The 15652-nt window shown below is 39.4% G+C and overlaps 1 protein-coding gene and 1 long non-coding RNA gene across 2 annotated transcripts in view; one reads left to right on the forward strand and one right to left on the reverse strand.

The window, feature by feature from the left end:
* Window positions 1-5671: 5671 nt before the first annotated feature.
* Window positions 5672-15652, forward strand: part of ERN1 (endoplasmic reticulum to nucleus signaling 1) — a 72219-nt gene continuing 62238 nt past the window's right edge. The window contains exon 1 of the mRNA XM_026678743.2: window positions 5672-6261. Within this exon, the coding sequence (XP_026534528.1) occupies window positions 6178-6261 (84 nt within the window). The 5' untranslated portion in view covers window positions 5672-6177. The remainder of the gene's footprint in view (window positions 6262-15652) is intronic.
* On the reverse strand, window positions 9461-13052 carry LOC148132233 (uncharacterized). The gene is made up of 2 exons (XR_015747751.1): window positions 12891-13052; window positions 9461-9637 (listed from the first exon to the last, which is right to left on the reverse strand). It is a non-coding gene; the product is annotated as an uncharacterized LOC148132233 (long non-coding RNA).

Below are 15652 nucleotides of genomic sequence, written 5' to 3' on the forward strand. Positions count from 1 at the left end.
ATGATAGACTCAATAATTCCTCTGTAGAACTGTATCAGCAGCTCCTTGGGCAGTTTCAGCTTTCTGAGTTGGCGCAGACAGAACATTCTTTGTTGTGCTTTTTTGATGATGTTTTTGATGTTAGGTGTCCATTTTAGGTCATGTGATATAGTAGAACCTAGAAATTTGAAGGTCTCTTGTCTAGTATTGTAAGAGGTGGTAGCATGGCAGGGTTTCTTCTAAAGTCTACCACCATTTCTACGGTTTTGAGTGTGTTCAGTTCCAGATTGTTCCGGTTACATCACGAGGCAAGTTGTATCACCTCCTGTCTGTATGCAGATTTGTCATTGTCTCGAATGAGACCAATCACTGTTGTGTCATCAGCAAACTTCAGTATTTTAACAGATGGATCGTTTGAGATGCAGTCATTGGTATATAGGGAGAAGAGAAGTAGAGAAAGCATACAGCCTTGGGGTGTGTGTGTGCTGATTGTACAGGTATCGGATGTGATTTTGCCTAGCTTCACCTGCTGCTTCCTGTCTGTTAGGAAGCTTATGTCCAAACCCCCCCCCCCCAAAAAAAAGCAGGGCCTACACCATTTCTGATAGATGGCAGTCCAATCTTTTCTTGAAAGCTTCCAGTGATGAAACTTCCACAACTTCTACAAAATCAGAAGAGAATACAAGATGGTCCTTGACTTACAACAGTTCATTGAGTGACTGTTCAAAGTTACAGTGGCACTGGAAAAAATGACTTATGACCATTGTTCACATTTACAACCCTTGCAGCACCCCCCCTGGTCATGAGATCAAATGTCAGACGCTTGTCAACCAACTTGTATTTATGACGGTTGCAGTGTCCTGGGGTCACGTGATCACCTTTTCCAACCTTATAAGCAAAGTCAATGGGAAAACCGGATTCACTAACAACTGGCAAGAAAAGTCGTAAAATAGGGCAAATTCACTTAACACATGTTTTGCTTAGCAACTGAAATGTTGGGCTCAATTATGGTCATAAGTCGAGGACTACCTGTACTGGACTTTGCTTTTACACTACTGGGACGGAAGGAGAAATGATAAAATATCTGACTGGAGAATAATTATATTTGCATTATCAAATTGTAATATTGCACTCCGTTTTTGCCCTAGACCCGCCCACTACTTTTGGCACTTGGTCTTTCCAGTGCACATTTGAAAGGCCAGTTCTCTGGAAAGATGCACACCCTGGTTAGATGCTTTTGCCAAAGGGCTGAAAGAGAATATGCAGAAAAGTGGGCTCTCCTTGAGGGCTTAAACTCAGCTGCCCCCAGTCAATCAAAAACAGCCTAGAAAGTTTCTCAAGCAGGGATAAGTGCAGTGTCTTGATGTTGCAGAAGTGGTCTAGGTGGAACATGGCACCACCCTCCAAATGAGAAAAGGAGTCAGATAGATGGATCTGTCTGTAATCCCTGCAAAACTCTCAAGAAGGAGGTGTGTGGTAGTTTCATCTTGGGAATCCTATCACACCATTTGTTTGATTTAAGAACAGACTACATTGATTCATTCCTTTATTGAAAGGGTCCCTTCCAAGTCATTAGATTCCAACAACACCCTGCTCCCCATTGTCCTGTTAATCAGTAGAGGGAGACTCCAGCTGTACTCTCCTTTCCTTTCCTCCACTTCCATCCCAGCTAGTATGTCAAGCTATCCTGGAAGAGTTTGACATTAACTGGTACTTTGATGCAACTGGGCAGCTGGCTATTGAACATTGGATTTTTTTATTCGTTGCTTGGCAGCTTTTGATTATATAGCCACCATTATTTGCACTGGAAGCTGCTCAGTGCACTAGAACGTTTTGCAGAGCAGCTGCTTGTGAGAAAATCCAGGGAAACTGCTTTCAACCACCCCAACTAACCTTATGGAAAAGCTCATTGGCCTTATCTTGCTCCTGACAGTAGCAACTCCGTCATCTCTTCCCAGGATCCCATCACCAGTTATTTGTTCAACAGGTATACTTTCAAAAACCCTGTTATTAATGTATTTTGTTTTTCACTGAAATGTAAATGCTAATGACAATATTCAAACATGATTCTTTGGAATCCATTGGATATTGCCAAGGGGATGGATATTTTGCCTTTAACTTAAAAGTTTCTTTTTTAATCTTTACTCCCACAATCCTCTTATCTTGTCTTATATCCTTGGTCAGTATTTCAACAATCCAAATAAAGAAGAGAGGAGACAGTGGGCATTCCTGTCTTGTTTCTTTTTGTATCTCACAAGATTTTGTTAGATCCCTGTTAACAATTCTTTGTGCTTTCTGTGAAATGTATATCAATCTTACCCACTTTATAAAGTTCTCTCCAAAATTCATATCTTCCTATACCTTAAACAAGAAAGCTTCAGTTCAAATTGTCAAAGGCCATTTTTGCATCTAAGGCAATCGGTGTGAATTGCTTTTCATTGTGTTACTCCAAATATCCAAAAATCTCCAGCAGATTTCTAACATTGTCCTTTAACTGTCTTTTTGGTTAAAAACCCACATTGGTCTTCTGAATAAATTCTTGTAAAATTATTTTCAGTCTATCAGCTATATTGTACTTTACTAATTCATTTGATTCTTTTCATTAGTTTTTATTGTTTTTTATTTTTATTTTTTGTTTTAAATATGGCTTTACATTGTGTAAGCTGCCTTGCATTGCCATGGGCGAATAGGCAGCAATATAAATTAAATAAATAAATATAATCATTGTGAACAACTTGTATTATCATAGTATTATGATATTCAATGATACCAGGCTGCAGGTTTTTTTGTTGTTGTTAAAGTCAAATCTTGTTCCTCCTTAAGTATTAATGCTATATTACCAGAGGTGATATTCAGCAGGTTCTGACCAGCTCTGGAGAACCTGTAGCGGAAATTTTGAGTAGTTCGGACAATCGGCAAATACCACCTCTGACTGGAGATTTTAACAGTATCTTTCCCCTGCCATACCCACTAAGCCACGCCCACAGAACTGGTAGTAAAAATATTTGAATACCACCACTGTATATTACCCTTTTTCAACTCTGGTATCTTTCCTCCCTGTAGGATGGCGTTCCTCATATTTTATAAAAGTCGTAAAAGTTCATCCTCAAAAATTTATAAGCATCTGATAATTCACCTAGTCCAGGCATGTTTCCTAATTTAATATCTTTTACAGCTTCAGAATGTTCCCTTATATGTGAATTCATATCCTGTCTCTTTTTCTCTGCAATCATTAGTAAATGTTGTTTCTGTAAATATTCATCTAATTCGTCTAATATTTTTCTCAGAAGTTCTGTCCAGTTGTGGGGAGATTATTTCATCCAATCCTCCATCAAATACCAATTTTCCTAAGAGAAACCTATTAATCTCTCCATAAATCATTAATAAAACTATACTTTGTCCTCATTTAGGACATAAATTCCCATGATCAAAGTCTTAGTTCCATGCATGTTAATTTCCATGCCGATAAACCTACCATGCTCATAAGTCAGTACAGGTTCTATTTTTAGTTGGGGATTTATATACATTTATTTTCCCCATTTTATTTCTTTTCACAAATTCCTGGCTGGCTCACTCTCCTTTCCCTTTTCTGCTGTTCTGGCTACAGAGGCACCAATTTATAAAGGAAAAACATTGCATTCGCTTTGTTCTTATGAAAGATAAGAACAGAAAATGAAGTCCATCAAGGAATGATGAATGCGGCATAGAATATAAACACTAAGTAGGACTTCATGAAAATCATTTGCTAAGCAGTATTGGTCACCATTGTATTTGTCAAGGACTTTTGGAACTAATGAATAGCTAATAGAAATGCATGGCTTCTTGTTTTTATTACAGCTGAAATGCACTTAGGCATAAGAAGGTCATAGTGACTTTTTCCTGCTTAATTTTCCTGCCAATGTGTAAAGCAAAATATACTTTTCATTGGACTAACTTGGTCTACAACTCCAAATTGCTAGGACATAGAAGCTTTTATCATACTCTTTAAAACTTCTTTCAATACCCTGGAATTCAGTTCTCTATTTTATCAAGCATTTTTCGCTATCGAAAGAAGATAATCAAATACTTTTAACTTTCTATTTTTGTAAAATCTAATAAATACTATCCCTGCAGAGTAAATCGATTCAATGAGAAAGCATTATGGGTGTTTGCTTGCAATGGCTATCGCCATGATAAACCCTATGAACAAGCATGTTTTTACACGCTATAAAATACTTCCAAGTTCCTCCTGCCAATTGAGTGGCTTTTAAAACTGGAAAGTTGTGTTTCTTTATCAATCTATCTAAAATGTGATCCCCAATTTATCCCACTAACCAATCAGAATCAGTAGCAAGGATTATGTGTAAGCTGAACCAGTGACTAATGGTTTGTGGGAAAGTGAGGAAGATTCTTTTCAGGTTCAAAGCACAATAACTATAAAACGTGTGTCAAACTCAAGGCCCGTGGGCCAGGTCCAGCCCATGGGGTGCTAAGATCTGGCCTGTGGGGCCATCCTGGAAACAGCGAAGGACCGGCCCGCAGTGCCTCTGCCAGCAAAAAAGGAGCTTAGAATAACCCTCCCAGGTTCCGTTTTTGGCTGTGACGGCCTTCTGCAGCCCTCTGCCAGCGAAAATGGAGCTCGGGGAAGCCCACCTGAATTTCATTTTCACTGGCAGAGGTCTGAAGAAGGCAGTCGCAGCCGAAAATGGAACCCAGACAGGCTGCATGCAGCATCCACAAGCTTTGTTTTCACTGGGAGAGGGCTGCAGGAGGCCATTGCAGCTGAAAATGGAGCCTCGATGAGTGACATTGAACCGGCCACACCCCCTGGCCCAAACAAAACCCTCAATGAAATCGAGTTTGACACCCCTGCCCTAAAATGAGCCCAATGTCATTCAGTTGGTTTTCATAGAGAAAAATTTGCACAGAATTATATTTATGAAGCATTCTGCACAGACTACTTTAAATTTGGCAATTCTTACAAGTTTAGGCATAGATTATTCTGCCTATCATCCTGTCCTTAAATTTCCTAAATTCTTATATAAAATATCAGTGCCATGTTCCATTGGAAGATGTTGGCATCCAATATTTTTATGGTTTTGAATTAATCTTTTTATCCCTATTGTATGTCCCTTGGCACTGATATTTTATATAATATAAATATAAATATTTTATATTTTGCTACTAAAGCTATCAGATCTAGGGTGCAAAAATCTAGTTGACCACTAGAGGGCAGCAAAGAGCTATAACCTTTAACTTTGCTCCCATGTAGCAGTTCTGGAGGCAGATTTGATACTGGTATCCCTAGCCACAATATTGAGCTATTTCTCATAGCAAAAAATGTATATTGGAGATGTATCATTTTGGAGTAACTGTTCCCTTCATATGATAAAGCATGGGGAGTTAGAAATTGTTACGATATGTGATATGATACTATGACCCTTGTTACTATGATATTTATCTCTTTTAATTGTGCTGTTTGAGGAGTTGTTTAAACCCTCACCTGCAGCTTGGGCACAGCTTGCATGCAGACGCACCATCTCATCAGTGCAAAGATTCATGCAGTCACAAACAAGGTTAAGAATCAGTAGCTAAGTATTAAATCATGTGGGAACCAAAGAACACATACCAAACTCCAGAAGCTGACAGCTTTCCTAGTCTAGATCTCTGCCAGTATCTTGGACTATATAACCCAAGATCCTCAGCCAAGCATGACCTCAGGAGAGTTGATTCAGATTTATGGGAGTTCAGGTGTCACATACACCTGGGACGGGCGCGGGTGGAGGCTAATAGTTTGATCCATTTCCAGAGCTGATTAAAAACAAATCTTTGCCTTGCCAGAGGTGGAGTCTTGCTAGGGACGGATGCCTTTTCTATTTATACAGCCGGGGGTGTACAGCTTTCCTAGGGCAGCCGCGTCCACACGTTGCTACCCGCAGACGGAAAAGGGCAGCGCAGGGCCGGAGCCGGGGCCGGCGAGGCAAAAGCCCCTCTGCCCCAACCGCAGCACCTCCCTCTCGCGGCCTTCCCCTCCCCCCCGCCCACCGCCCGGCTCTCCTCCCGGTGCGTGGCTGCCGGGAAAGCTCCCTGCGGCTCAGCTCCGCCTCCGAAAGAGGAAGGGCCGGACACGCTGCGGGCAGGGGCGCCGGCGATCGCCGAGCGGGCCGGGCTTTCTGCTTTGCGCCGCGGCGGGCCCGGTGCTGGCTGCCAGGGCGAGCCATGGAGCGCGGGGCGGCTGGCGGTCGCGATCTCCTCCGGCTGGGCGCGCTGCTGCTTCTGTTGCTCCTCTGGCCGGGGCCCGCGGTAAGGACGCGCAGGAGAGGGCTGGAGGGGCGCCGCGATCCCAGGAGGAGAGAGGGGCGTCCGGCTCTCCGGGGCTTCCCGGGAGGGGGGGGCAGGGAGGAAAGAAGTGACAACTGATTGCGACATCGCAAACACAACTGAGGACGGGCCAAGAAAGGGCGAAGTTAAGTTCCGGGGTGCAGAGACTTTCTTGCTGTAAGCGGGCGGCGGAGGGAACACGCGCGCCTCGAGCAGCTGTTGTTGCAGCTGAGCGACTCGCGCAAATAGCAGCGGTGGCCCTCGGGTGGGGATGGATGGAGGCAGAAGAGACCATCCCGGGGTTGGTTCCGGATCTCATCCGGTCCAGCATGCTGCTGCTTCCCGGCCGGGGAGGGGGGAGGATTAGTAAAGTGGACGTCCAGCTCACTTGAAAGGCGCCAGGTTGTGGGGAAATTAGTCTAATCTTTCCTGGGTTTTCTCCCATCTCTTTCCAATACCAAGAATATAAAGCAATTTCCTGACTTTTAGGAGATACTGCTGTCTGGACTGATTTAAACTAGAGTTTTGTTTGAAGGAAGCCCTGTATTCTCGGTTGCTCTTGTTACCTGAAATAAAATGACATTCTTGCTCTTCTTCTGTTGATGGCAAGGCTGCAAACTGTGTTCTGCCTCCTCCTTGAAGTTTTGGGAGTGAATGCAAAACACATTCTGTTTTATCTTGCATCTTCTTTTACTATCTACTGCACTGAGGCTGTGATCCTTTCCAAGCAAGTTGCTAACGATGTCTTTGGGGGAAGGGGGTCAACTATCCAGCCATTGTTAAGTGTGAAAATAATAGCAATTGAGGACAGAGTTGATATAGCTTCAACAGTGGCAGGGGGATGCTAGTAATGCACTTTTGAAGGGTAGAGTTTGGAAGCTTTGCTGTAGGCATGAAAGACAACAGCCTAGAAGTTAGATCTGGCTCACAGAGTTGGAAGACTACAAGGCTTGGGACCATAGGGAAGTCATGATAGAGCTCTGTATAAATTCAACACAGCTTGGAAAACCCTGACATAAAGGGTTTTCTCCCACTTTTTATAGTGTTAAACTTCTGTTAAAGCAAAATATAGGGGAATTCGGAGCCAATAAAACAATACAGTAATTTCTCACACAATGCTTAACTAAGTTGTGGAATCTGCTGTGGTTGGATGGGATGATGTTCTTGTGTTAGATTGTTTGAGCAGATTGACTGGACAGATTTATGGAAGATCAGGATATCATTTTTCTGCTAGGTGTGTTGTCTTTATGCTGTAGGATCTACTCAGAAAGACATCAGTGGAAGTTCACACTTCCTCATCCATGTCATGTTATGGGCACTTCTTGGTCCAGAGAACACTGGAGAGTATGAACCATTAACTTGATGGATCGGGGCTTTCCTAACGCTCTTTTACTTTCTTTGGTGTGTGTGTTGGTGGGGGAGCAATCATTCTTGGATGGAAGCATCTTGACTGTTTTGCTCGTTATCTTAGCCCAAGGCTCCACTCCCCAAACTTGGCAAATGTAAGACTTGTGGACTTGAACTCCCAGAATTCTCCAGCATAGCATAGCTGGCTGGAGAATTCTGGGAGTTGAAGTCCACAAGTCTTAAAGTTACCAAGTTTGGAGACCTCTGTCTTAGCCAGTAATTTATTTGTTTTTTATAGCTGGCACAATTTTTGTGAGTCAGTTTTATCAAAGCTTGGGTTCTGAGAAATTTTGCTCCCGCTTAATAAATCAGATCATTCTACCACTTTTTATAAATTGACAGCTTGACAACTGAGCTAACAATGATTTTCTTTTTTTTTTTTGTAATTTTTTTTTGAGTTTTCACAAAGAGAAAAAAAATACAAATAAAACATCTTTTTTGAAAGTAGCGTAATCCCGGGTTACATTTCTTCGTACAGACACAAATTCAGGTTCATACTCATTTTTATATTCTATTCCATATCTTATTACTATTTTACATTTTCTGCATAGCTTCTCCCCTCTTTTAATTTTCTCAATTTTATTTTAATTATCTCATCTCAATTCAGATCATTGTATTTATATTTTTTGTCTGTCCTGTTTCAATTATCTATTATCTTTTCTCATTAAAGAAAATTTCTCCTGTAGTTACTGATTGGAGTATGACGCCTTTATATCTTTTCCCTAAAGTTGTAACATTCAGTATAATACATAACTTCCATTCGGATTCTGCTTGGTACATTCTTAAAATACACACTGTATTCTTTAAAAAAAATTATAAATGTATATAATTAAAACAACATTCCATTCCAATTCAATTCTATCATTAATATTAATATTCATTAAAGTCTTAACATCTTTAACATTACTTTTCAATTAAATATCATACTTCTATGGGAACAATCATAAGCTTTCCATAGTTAATCCCCCCCCTTCACTTATATTTTATAAAACATTAACTAATTAAAATGTTCCCATTCCTTCCTAATTCAATTTTCTCATTTATTTTATTTCACTTATTTTATTCACAAACATTTCACTAAATTACACTAACTATTTTATCCCTCATTTTAATCATACGTTGTTTCCAATTTTCTAAAGTTATTTCTATTACTAATATAACAATACAATCTTACGTACCTTTACAGAATCCCTTTTTCAGTTAGATTTTCACCCATTATCTCTAAATAGGTCCTGTTTCTCTATATCATGCTCCGGTCCTTTGTAACTTCTTTTCCTTTCCTTCTTCCCTCTCTTCTTCTCTCTCCCCTTTTTACCCCCTTGTCTCTCTACCTCTATTTCTCTCTTCTGTATTCCCCTCTTCTGTTGCTTTCCAGTAGTATACTTATTTTTCGAATTATTTTTCTTTTCTTTGGTTGTTTTTTTAAAAGTCTTAAATTCTCCATTCTCTTTCCCCCCTTTCCTTTTTCTTCCCCATATAAAATTGCTTGTTCATTAAAGATGGCTTCTTCTTTGTCCAAGTCTTCTTGTTTTGCAGTCTTTTCTTCTTGTTTCTCATAGTTCCAAATCTCCATTTCTAAGAATTGAAAAACGAAGCCAAAAGAACCCTTCCCTTCTTGTGCATCTTCTTTGTACTTTTTAAGTTCCATTTTCAATTCATCCAGAAGTGGTGCCATTGTATAAATTTTTAAACAACCACCCGATTGATTTTAGTCATTCAAATATAATAACCAAGAATCCAAAGATCACCAAATAATCCAAATACACGCAAGCTGTTTCTTTTTTGCTCTTTTTTTTTCACTTTCTCTTCCTGGGGTTACTATTTAGTTGCAAAGTTTCAGTTAAAATGTATCTTTTAGAACTCTTGTTGAAGTTTTATTGTAGATTCTTTTTAATTCCAGGCAGTCTCCTCCCTCTTCCAGATCCTGCCCTTATTCTTTTTCTCTCCCTTCCTGCTTATGAAAAAGAAAAATTTTAATGTCCAGAAATCTTTATTATCCCTTTGGCATTTTGTTTTATTTTCAGCTTAATTGCCTATTGATGTCAAAGCGGATTTTTCCGATTTCTTATTTAAGTCTCTTAGTTGTCAGTATAGGGAAGGAGAGAGAAGAAGAAAAAAAAGCCAAACCTTTCCCTTTTCACTTTCCTTCGCTGCTTCCGACTCTTCTTTGGGAGCGATGTTATTTTTTGTAAGTTTAAATTCCAGGGTACCTTAGTTGTTGCTTTTACAATTTTACGTGGTCAGCCAAAACTTTCACTTCTTATCTTCCTCCTGCACATTCTTTTCCGGTCGAGTTCTCCTTTGTGGTGGCCATTTCTGACCACCGCTGCAACCGCCTTCGGGAAAGGGAGTAATGGCCAGCTGAGGAGGAGAGATGTGGCTCTCCTCAACCCTGCTGGCGGTCTCCCCCCTCTTCACCTCTACGGGGTGGCTTAGCCCCGAAACCAGCCGACTCAGGGCGCTCCAGTGGCGAGCCCAGACAGAAACCACGCACAATCGTGGATTTCTGTCTGTCGCCGAAGGAACTCAAACCGGAAGTTCCAGACCAGAGCTAACAATGATTTTATGAAGCCCTGTGGATCCCTCCTCCCATCCCTTATCCCCACGGCCTAACTCCTCAGCTTAATTTAGAAAGTAGAAAAGGGTTGTAAATTAATTGTGATTCTTTGCTGTCCCTGATGGACAATTCTAGAAATGTGGGAATGTTAACCAGTTGATATATAACTGTAATCCTGCTTATCTTCCTAAAAATAAAATACACAGTACTAGTATAGTTATTGATGCTAACACCTATCCCCAAATTGAGGTGTAACATCATTAGAAATTTTATTTCAGGGTCTATGGCCACCTATCTCAACCATATGATTCTAGGTAGGGAACAGCAATTAAAAAGATAAAATAACAATATCACAATAAATATCAATTAGCATCTGAGGTAAAAAAAACATTCCAGCCACCAATACAACCATCCCATGGGCTCTGCCACATATTCTGGTAACAGAGTATGCCTGTGCTTGATGACATAACCAGTATAAAGATAGAACTCAAGTCCTATGGCTTCAAATTGGTATTTGTGCAACAGTGTTTGTATCATAACACACAAATTTAATAAAGCAAATGTGGAAAAATAATTTAAGAAAGCTCTTTGTCATTTTGGTGAAGTTGAGAAGGGGGGGTTACACATACTTTAGAATTAATATTATGATGTAACATGCAATATTTGTTTAATTTCATTAAAATATTTTGCCATTTTATAACTATCAGGCTAGATGTTCACCTTTTTAAAAATAAAAAAACAATGCTTATATTTAGTCATGAACCAGAAGGGTCTGTAAGTACTGTACTAATTTGCTTGCATTATATTATTGTTTCTGTCCCTGCAGTACAAATATTCATGCATTTTCTAAGAAACATTTAGAAAATTATACGGTTTTGATAGTATGACTATTTTTATTATTGTTTTGCCCTTTATGTTTGGAGGTTTATTTGAAAGGCTGTCAAGATTTTAGTTGTGAGGAGAATCAGAATAATTTTGATGAGTAAAGTTGACAAATATTTAGGCTGTCTTGAAAATTATGCAATAGGGTGCAATGGAAGATTACTTTTGATTTCACTATACTTTCTTGCTATATACAGTTAAGCACACTAATTATGAGTGATCTCTTGGCACTCGTGTCTATGAATCCAATTCCAGAGTGCTTCTTCCACATTATACAATATGTATGCTCAGCAGTGTTGCTCCATAATTTGTGTGAGAGAATTGATAAATTAAGATAGCCAATTTGGTTTATCGCTGGGAGACTGTGAATTTTAATCCTGCCTTGGACACAATGCCAGATTTAGGCCAGTCACTTTTTTCAGCCCTAGAAAAGGGGGCATGGCAAATCACTTCTTACAAGAAAACTGTAGGTACTTGCCCGGTCTTCAAGAATCAGATATGATTGAAAGGAAGAAAATATATCATGTACATCTTAGCATATACTAACAAAGGATAATTATTAACATTCAGAGATGGTATAATTTTCTTTCTGTCTTCTACCTATTCACATTTCTCAGTGTGTTGGGACTTGCAGATCACCATTTACTATCTCTTTTTCAGTTAGTGCCCTTCTCAAATGCAAGAGCTGATCCCATTCCTGATCATTGCTTTAGGGCTTTAAACATAATCATCACCAGTGCTTTGAATTGTGCTTAGGAACAAATTGGCCACCAATGCACTCCCAGCCAAACAGGCCGAATATAATCCAATGTAGATTGTTTTCCAGAGCAACTGCATTATCCAAAGACCCTTAAAGTTAGCCTCTTCAATCCAGTAATCTAATCTGCAGGCAAGATTATTGTAATCAGGCCTGATTTTTCTGAGGGTAAATGGAAGACATTCCTTATGGAAGAGCAGGATAAATACAGCGTTTTAAAATCACACTGAACAGGAGTAGAAAGTCAGAGAAAGCATCGAAAGCCTTACAATTATTTTATACTTAATATATTAAAAATGTTTTTTAGCTCTCATTTGACATAGGTCATATTTTCTTCCGCTCCCTTTTTAACATTAATTATTTTATAAAAATAACCATTCCTTCTTCTCCATTAAACATATTTGAGTGAGTTGTTTTTTAAATGCACGCACACAATCATCTTGTAACCTAGCAATGTAATTAGAGCACTGGCTGACAAAATAGGCTCAGTGAATCATAGGGCATCCAGGATGATCATCTTGGTTGCTTGCGTTGTGGTGCGAAAGCTGTCCTAAATATTTGCCTTGCCCAGATGTCCAAGGCAGGTTCTCAGAAATACAAATGAAGTCTTGGCTAATTCACAGAGTGATGGTTGTAGGGGAAATAGGAGGAGGAAGGAACATAAGGTATATTTGCTACCTTGAGTTATTCATTAAAAAAATATAAAAGCAGGAGATAGATATGGTAGGTAGGTAGGTAGGTAGGTAGATAGATATGGCAGGTAAGTAGTAGTAGATATGATAGATAGATAGATAGATAGATAGATAGATAGATAGATAGATAGATAGATAAACTGAAATTGTGTTCCCATCAAAAATAGAGGCAGGATCAGAGACTAAGTTCAGTAAAATATTTGCAAAGGTAACTTACATTCGGACCCTACCTTCTGTCCAGTATACCTGGGAACCAAGCAAAACACAATCAAGCTTATACTAGGAGCCAATGCATTTGGCATATTTCTTTACTTACACTATTCATTTAATAGAAGGACCCCATCAATATTTCTTCATCATGATTGCATTAAGGCAGCATTGGGAGTGGCCTGTGGGGTTATTGTGTCTCCTATATCAGTTATGTACATTGCTTCTCTGTTCTTTCTTCCATTTGCTTTCTGAACATAAGTAAATAATCAGGCTGGGAGGGCCTTGTTTCACTTAAACAAGGGATCGTGATGATTCAACCAGAGTAAACTTACCAAAAAAAATACATTTCATTTTTTATGATCAAGAAGCGTCTACATCTAAGTCGATTTTAGCTCCAGGGTCTGGGTTCTGGTCATTAATGGCCTTTCAAGGAGTCACCTAACAGGCAAAGCAAGGAGATTTGGATCCCATGGCCTCTTCTCTCTTATCAAAGATCAGACCCAAAAGGCTAGGCATTTCTAGGCATTAGGAAATAATTCCAAAAGCTCATGCTTTTCCCAAGTAACCAAACTGAGAATACCTAAAAAGTTCAGGAATGCTCTTGGAACAGACACTTCTCACCTTGGAGCTTTATTCTCTCATCACCCACCAGCCTAGCAATTGTCCAATTGAAGTTAGGATAAGCAAAGACAGATAGCTTCTAAGTTCTCAGCAGAACATCTGTTTCTACCAGAGATATGATCAGCATCCTCTATAGGAAATTATTTCATAGAAATATGTTATTGGCTCCTAATATGTATCTGTTGCATCTGGTATAGGCTTATTGAATTTGTATGACACTTTGAACATTGCTATTTTAATGTTCATAATAATCAGCATTATAGCTTACCATTATCAACATCCAGCAGGAAAGTCTTCCTGGCACATAAGCATCCAGATGATTTATCTGTCTGGTTTATTAACTCTTGATATATTCTATTATTTTAATCAAGAGTTAATAAACCGAACAGGTAAATCACCAGATGTTTGTGTATCAGGAAGAGTTTCCTGTTGGATATTGGTAATGGTAGACTGTAATACTAATTATTAACAACAGAAAGGCTCTCAGTGCACCAAAAGCATGCAAAATTCTGCTTTACATATGTCTATAATCATAATTTACTAAGATCCAAACAAGTTTTTGCATCTCAAGAAATAAGACTAGGAGTTTTTTGTGTGCCATTGCTATTGTTGTGGTAGCGTGGTAGAAACTACCTGGTTAGTATTGCACAAACACTGGTTTACCCATCCATCCCATTATATCTATGTAACACACAATCAAAATCAATGAGATTTATAACATTTTTGTCTCTACATTATAGCAGTCAGAATTACCAATTTTCTCTAGCCAGAACTGTTTTCCTTGCCAGAATTGCATAACTTTTTAAACTAAAATCTGGGGGGAGTGGACAGGTTTTGAAGGTTCATTTTAAATAAGGTGGGGGCCACAGGAATATCAGGGAATGCCATTCTAAAGGATGGGCTCCATGACAGAGAAAGCCCACTTCCTGAGTCCCATCAGTTGATACCACTCAATCAACGGGACCATATCAACTCTACCAAACAGGATGGGCAGAAAAACTACTGAAAGTAAGTGCTCCCTCAAATAATAGCTCCTAGGCCACGTAACCCAGGGCCAAGAGGTATAACTGGGTTACACCTTCAGCATACTGTTGAAATCAGACCCAAGTAACAGCGGACCTCCCCTAGCAGCCTTATATAGATGTTAAACAGGAAGTGTGACAGTGCCGGTGATATCCATCTTGATAACTCAAGAACTGGCCTTCAGGATGCTGTTTTATAGTCCTAGTGTTTTCTGTTAGGTTGTGTGGAAAAGGCAGTGATGGGGCACTGTTGTTCAACAGAACACAACAACAAGATCTGTTATGTCCCACAGGTATACTATCAACCTGTCCTTATCTCTTATACATACATACATACATACATACATACATGAAGCCACTGAGGAGGGAGGTCTTCTGGAGTTTAAAAGTAGAGTGCTATCAATGTATTGTGAACATTCAGTTCTATTTTTCCTTACCATCCAATTCCCTGAGCCTTTTCCAAATTTGATAATGGACGAACAAGAACAATCTCAAAACAATCACCCTTGTTCTTGAAACAAGATGGGTGGCATATAAATTTTATAAATACATAAATTAACCTTAAATCTAGACAAGATGGAGATTCTGTTGGTAAATAAGATTAAGGACCCGAGGGTTATCCCGTTTGGGACAGGATTATATGTTCCTTTAAATAAGCAGGCATCCTTTTACACAGTTATATCTAGTGTGCCTACTACAACCCTTCCTAAACCAGTCAGATGTGGCAGAGGTTGTCCACTTCTTAGTTATTTCCCATCTTCACTATACAAAGTGCTCTGGGACAATTGTATGCAAGCTGGCAGTAGTAAAAAAACATGTCAGCCATGGTGCTAATCATTGCAACAGGCATGGATCATATGCCTACGCTTTGTTTGCTGCCAGTTATTTATTGGGCACAATTTAAGGTGATGATATTGACCTTTAAACTCTAAACTGCTTAAGACTGATTAGCTTATTACAAATCTGTCGGGTTGTTAAGATCAGCAGAAAAGGCCCTGCTGAAGATAAACCATCTATCAAAGCCTCACATCCTGGCATACACAAAAGCTCCTCCTATCTTATTCCCGGGCTAAATAGAATAGAATATGAAATGTATTTGAATATGAGTAGCTCGGGTTGGTAGTTGGGCTGAGCTCTGAGTTTGGCATTTTAGTTGCTAACATTTTGTCACCATTTGAGGAGCCATCATCAATGTGCTTTGAATTGTTTGAAGAATTGAAAAATG

Source organism: Notechis scutatus, chromosome 2 (assembly GCF_049901735.1).
Source record: "Notechis scutatus isolate UNSWTSFEM ecotype Mainland chromosome 2, rNotScu1.2, whole genome shotgun sequence".
Lineage (NCBI taxonomy): Eukaryota > Metazoa > Chordata > Lepidosauria > Squamata > Elapidae > Notechis > Notechis scutatus.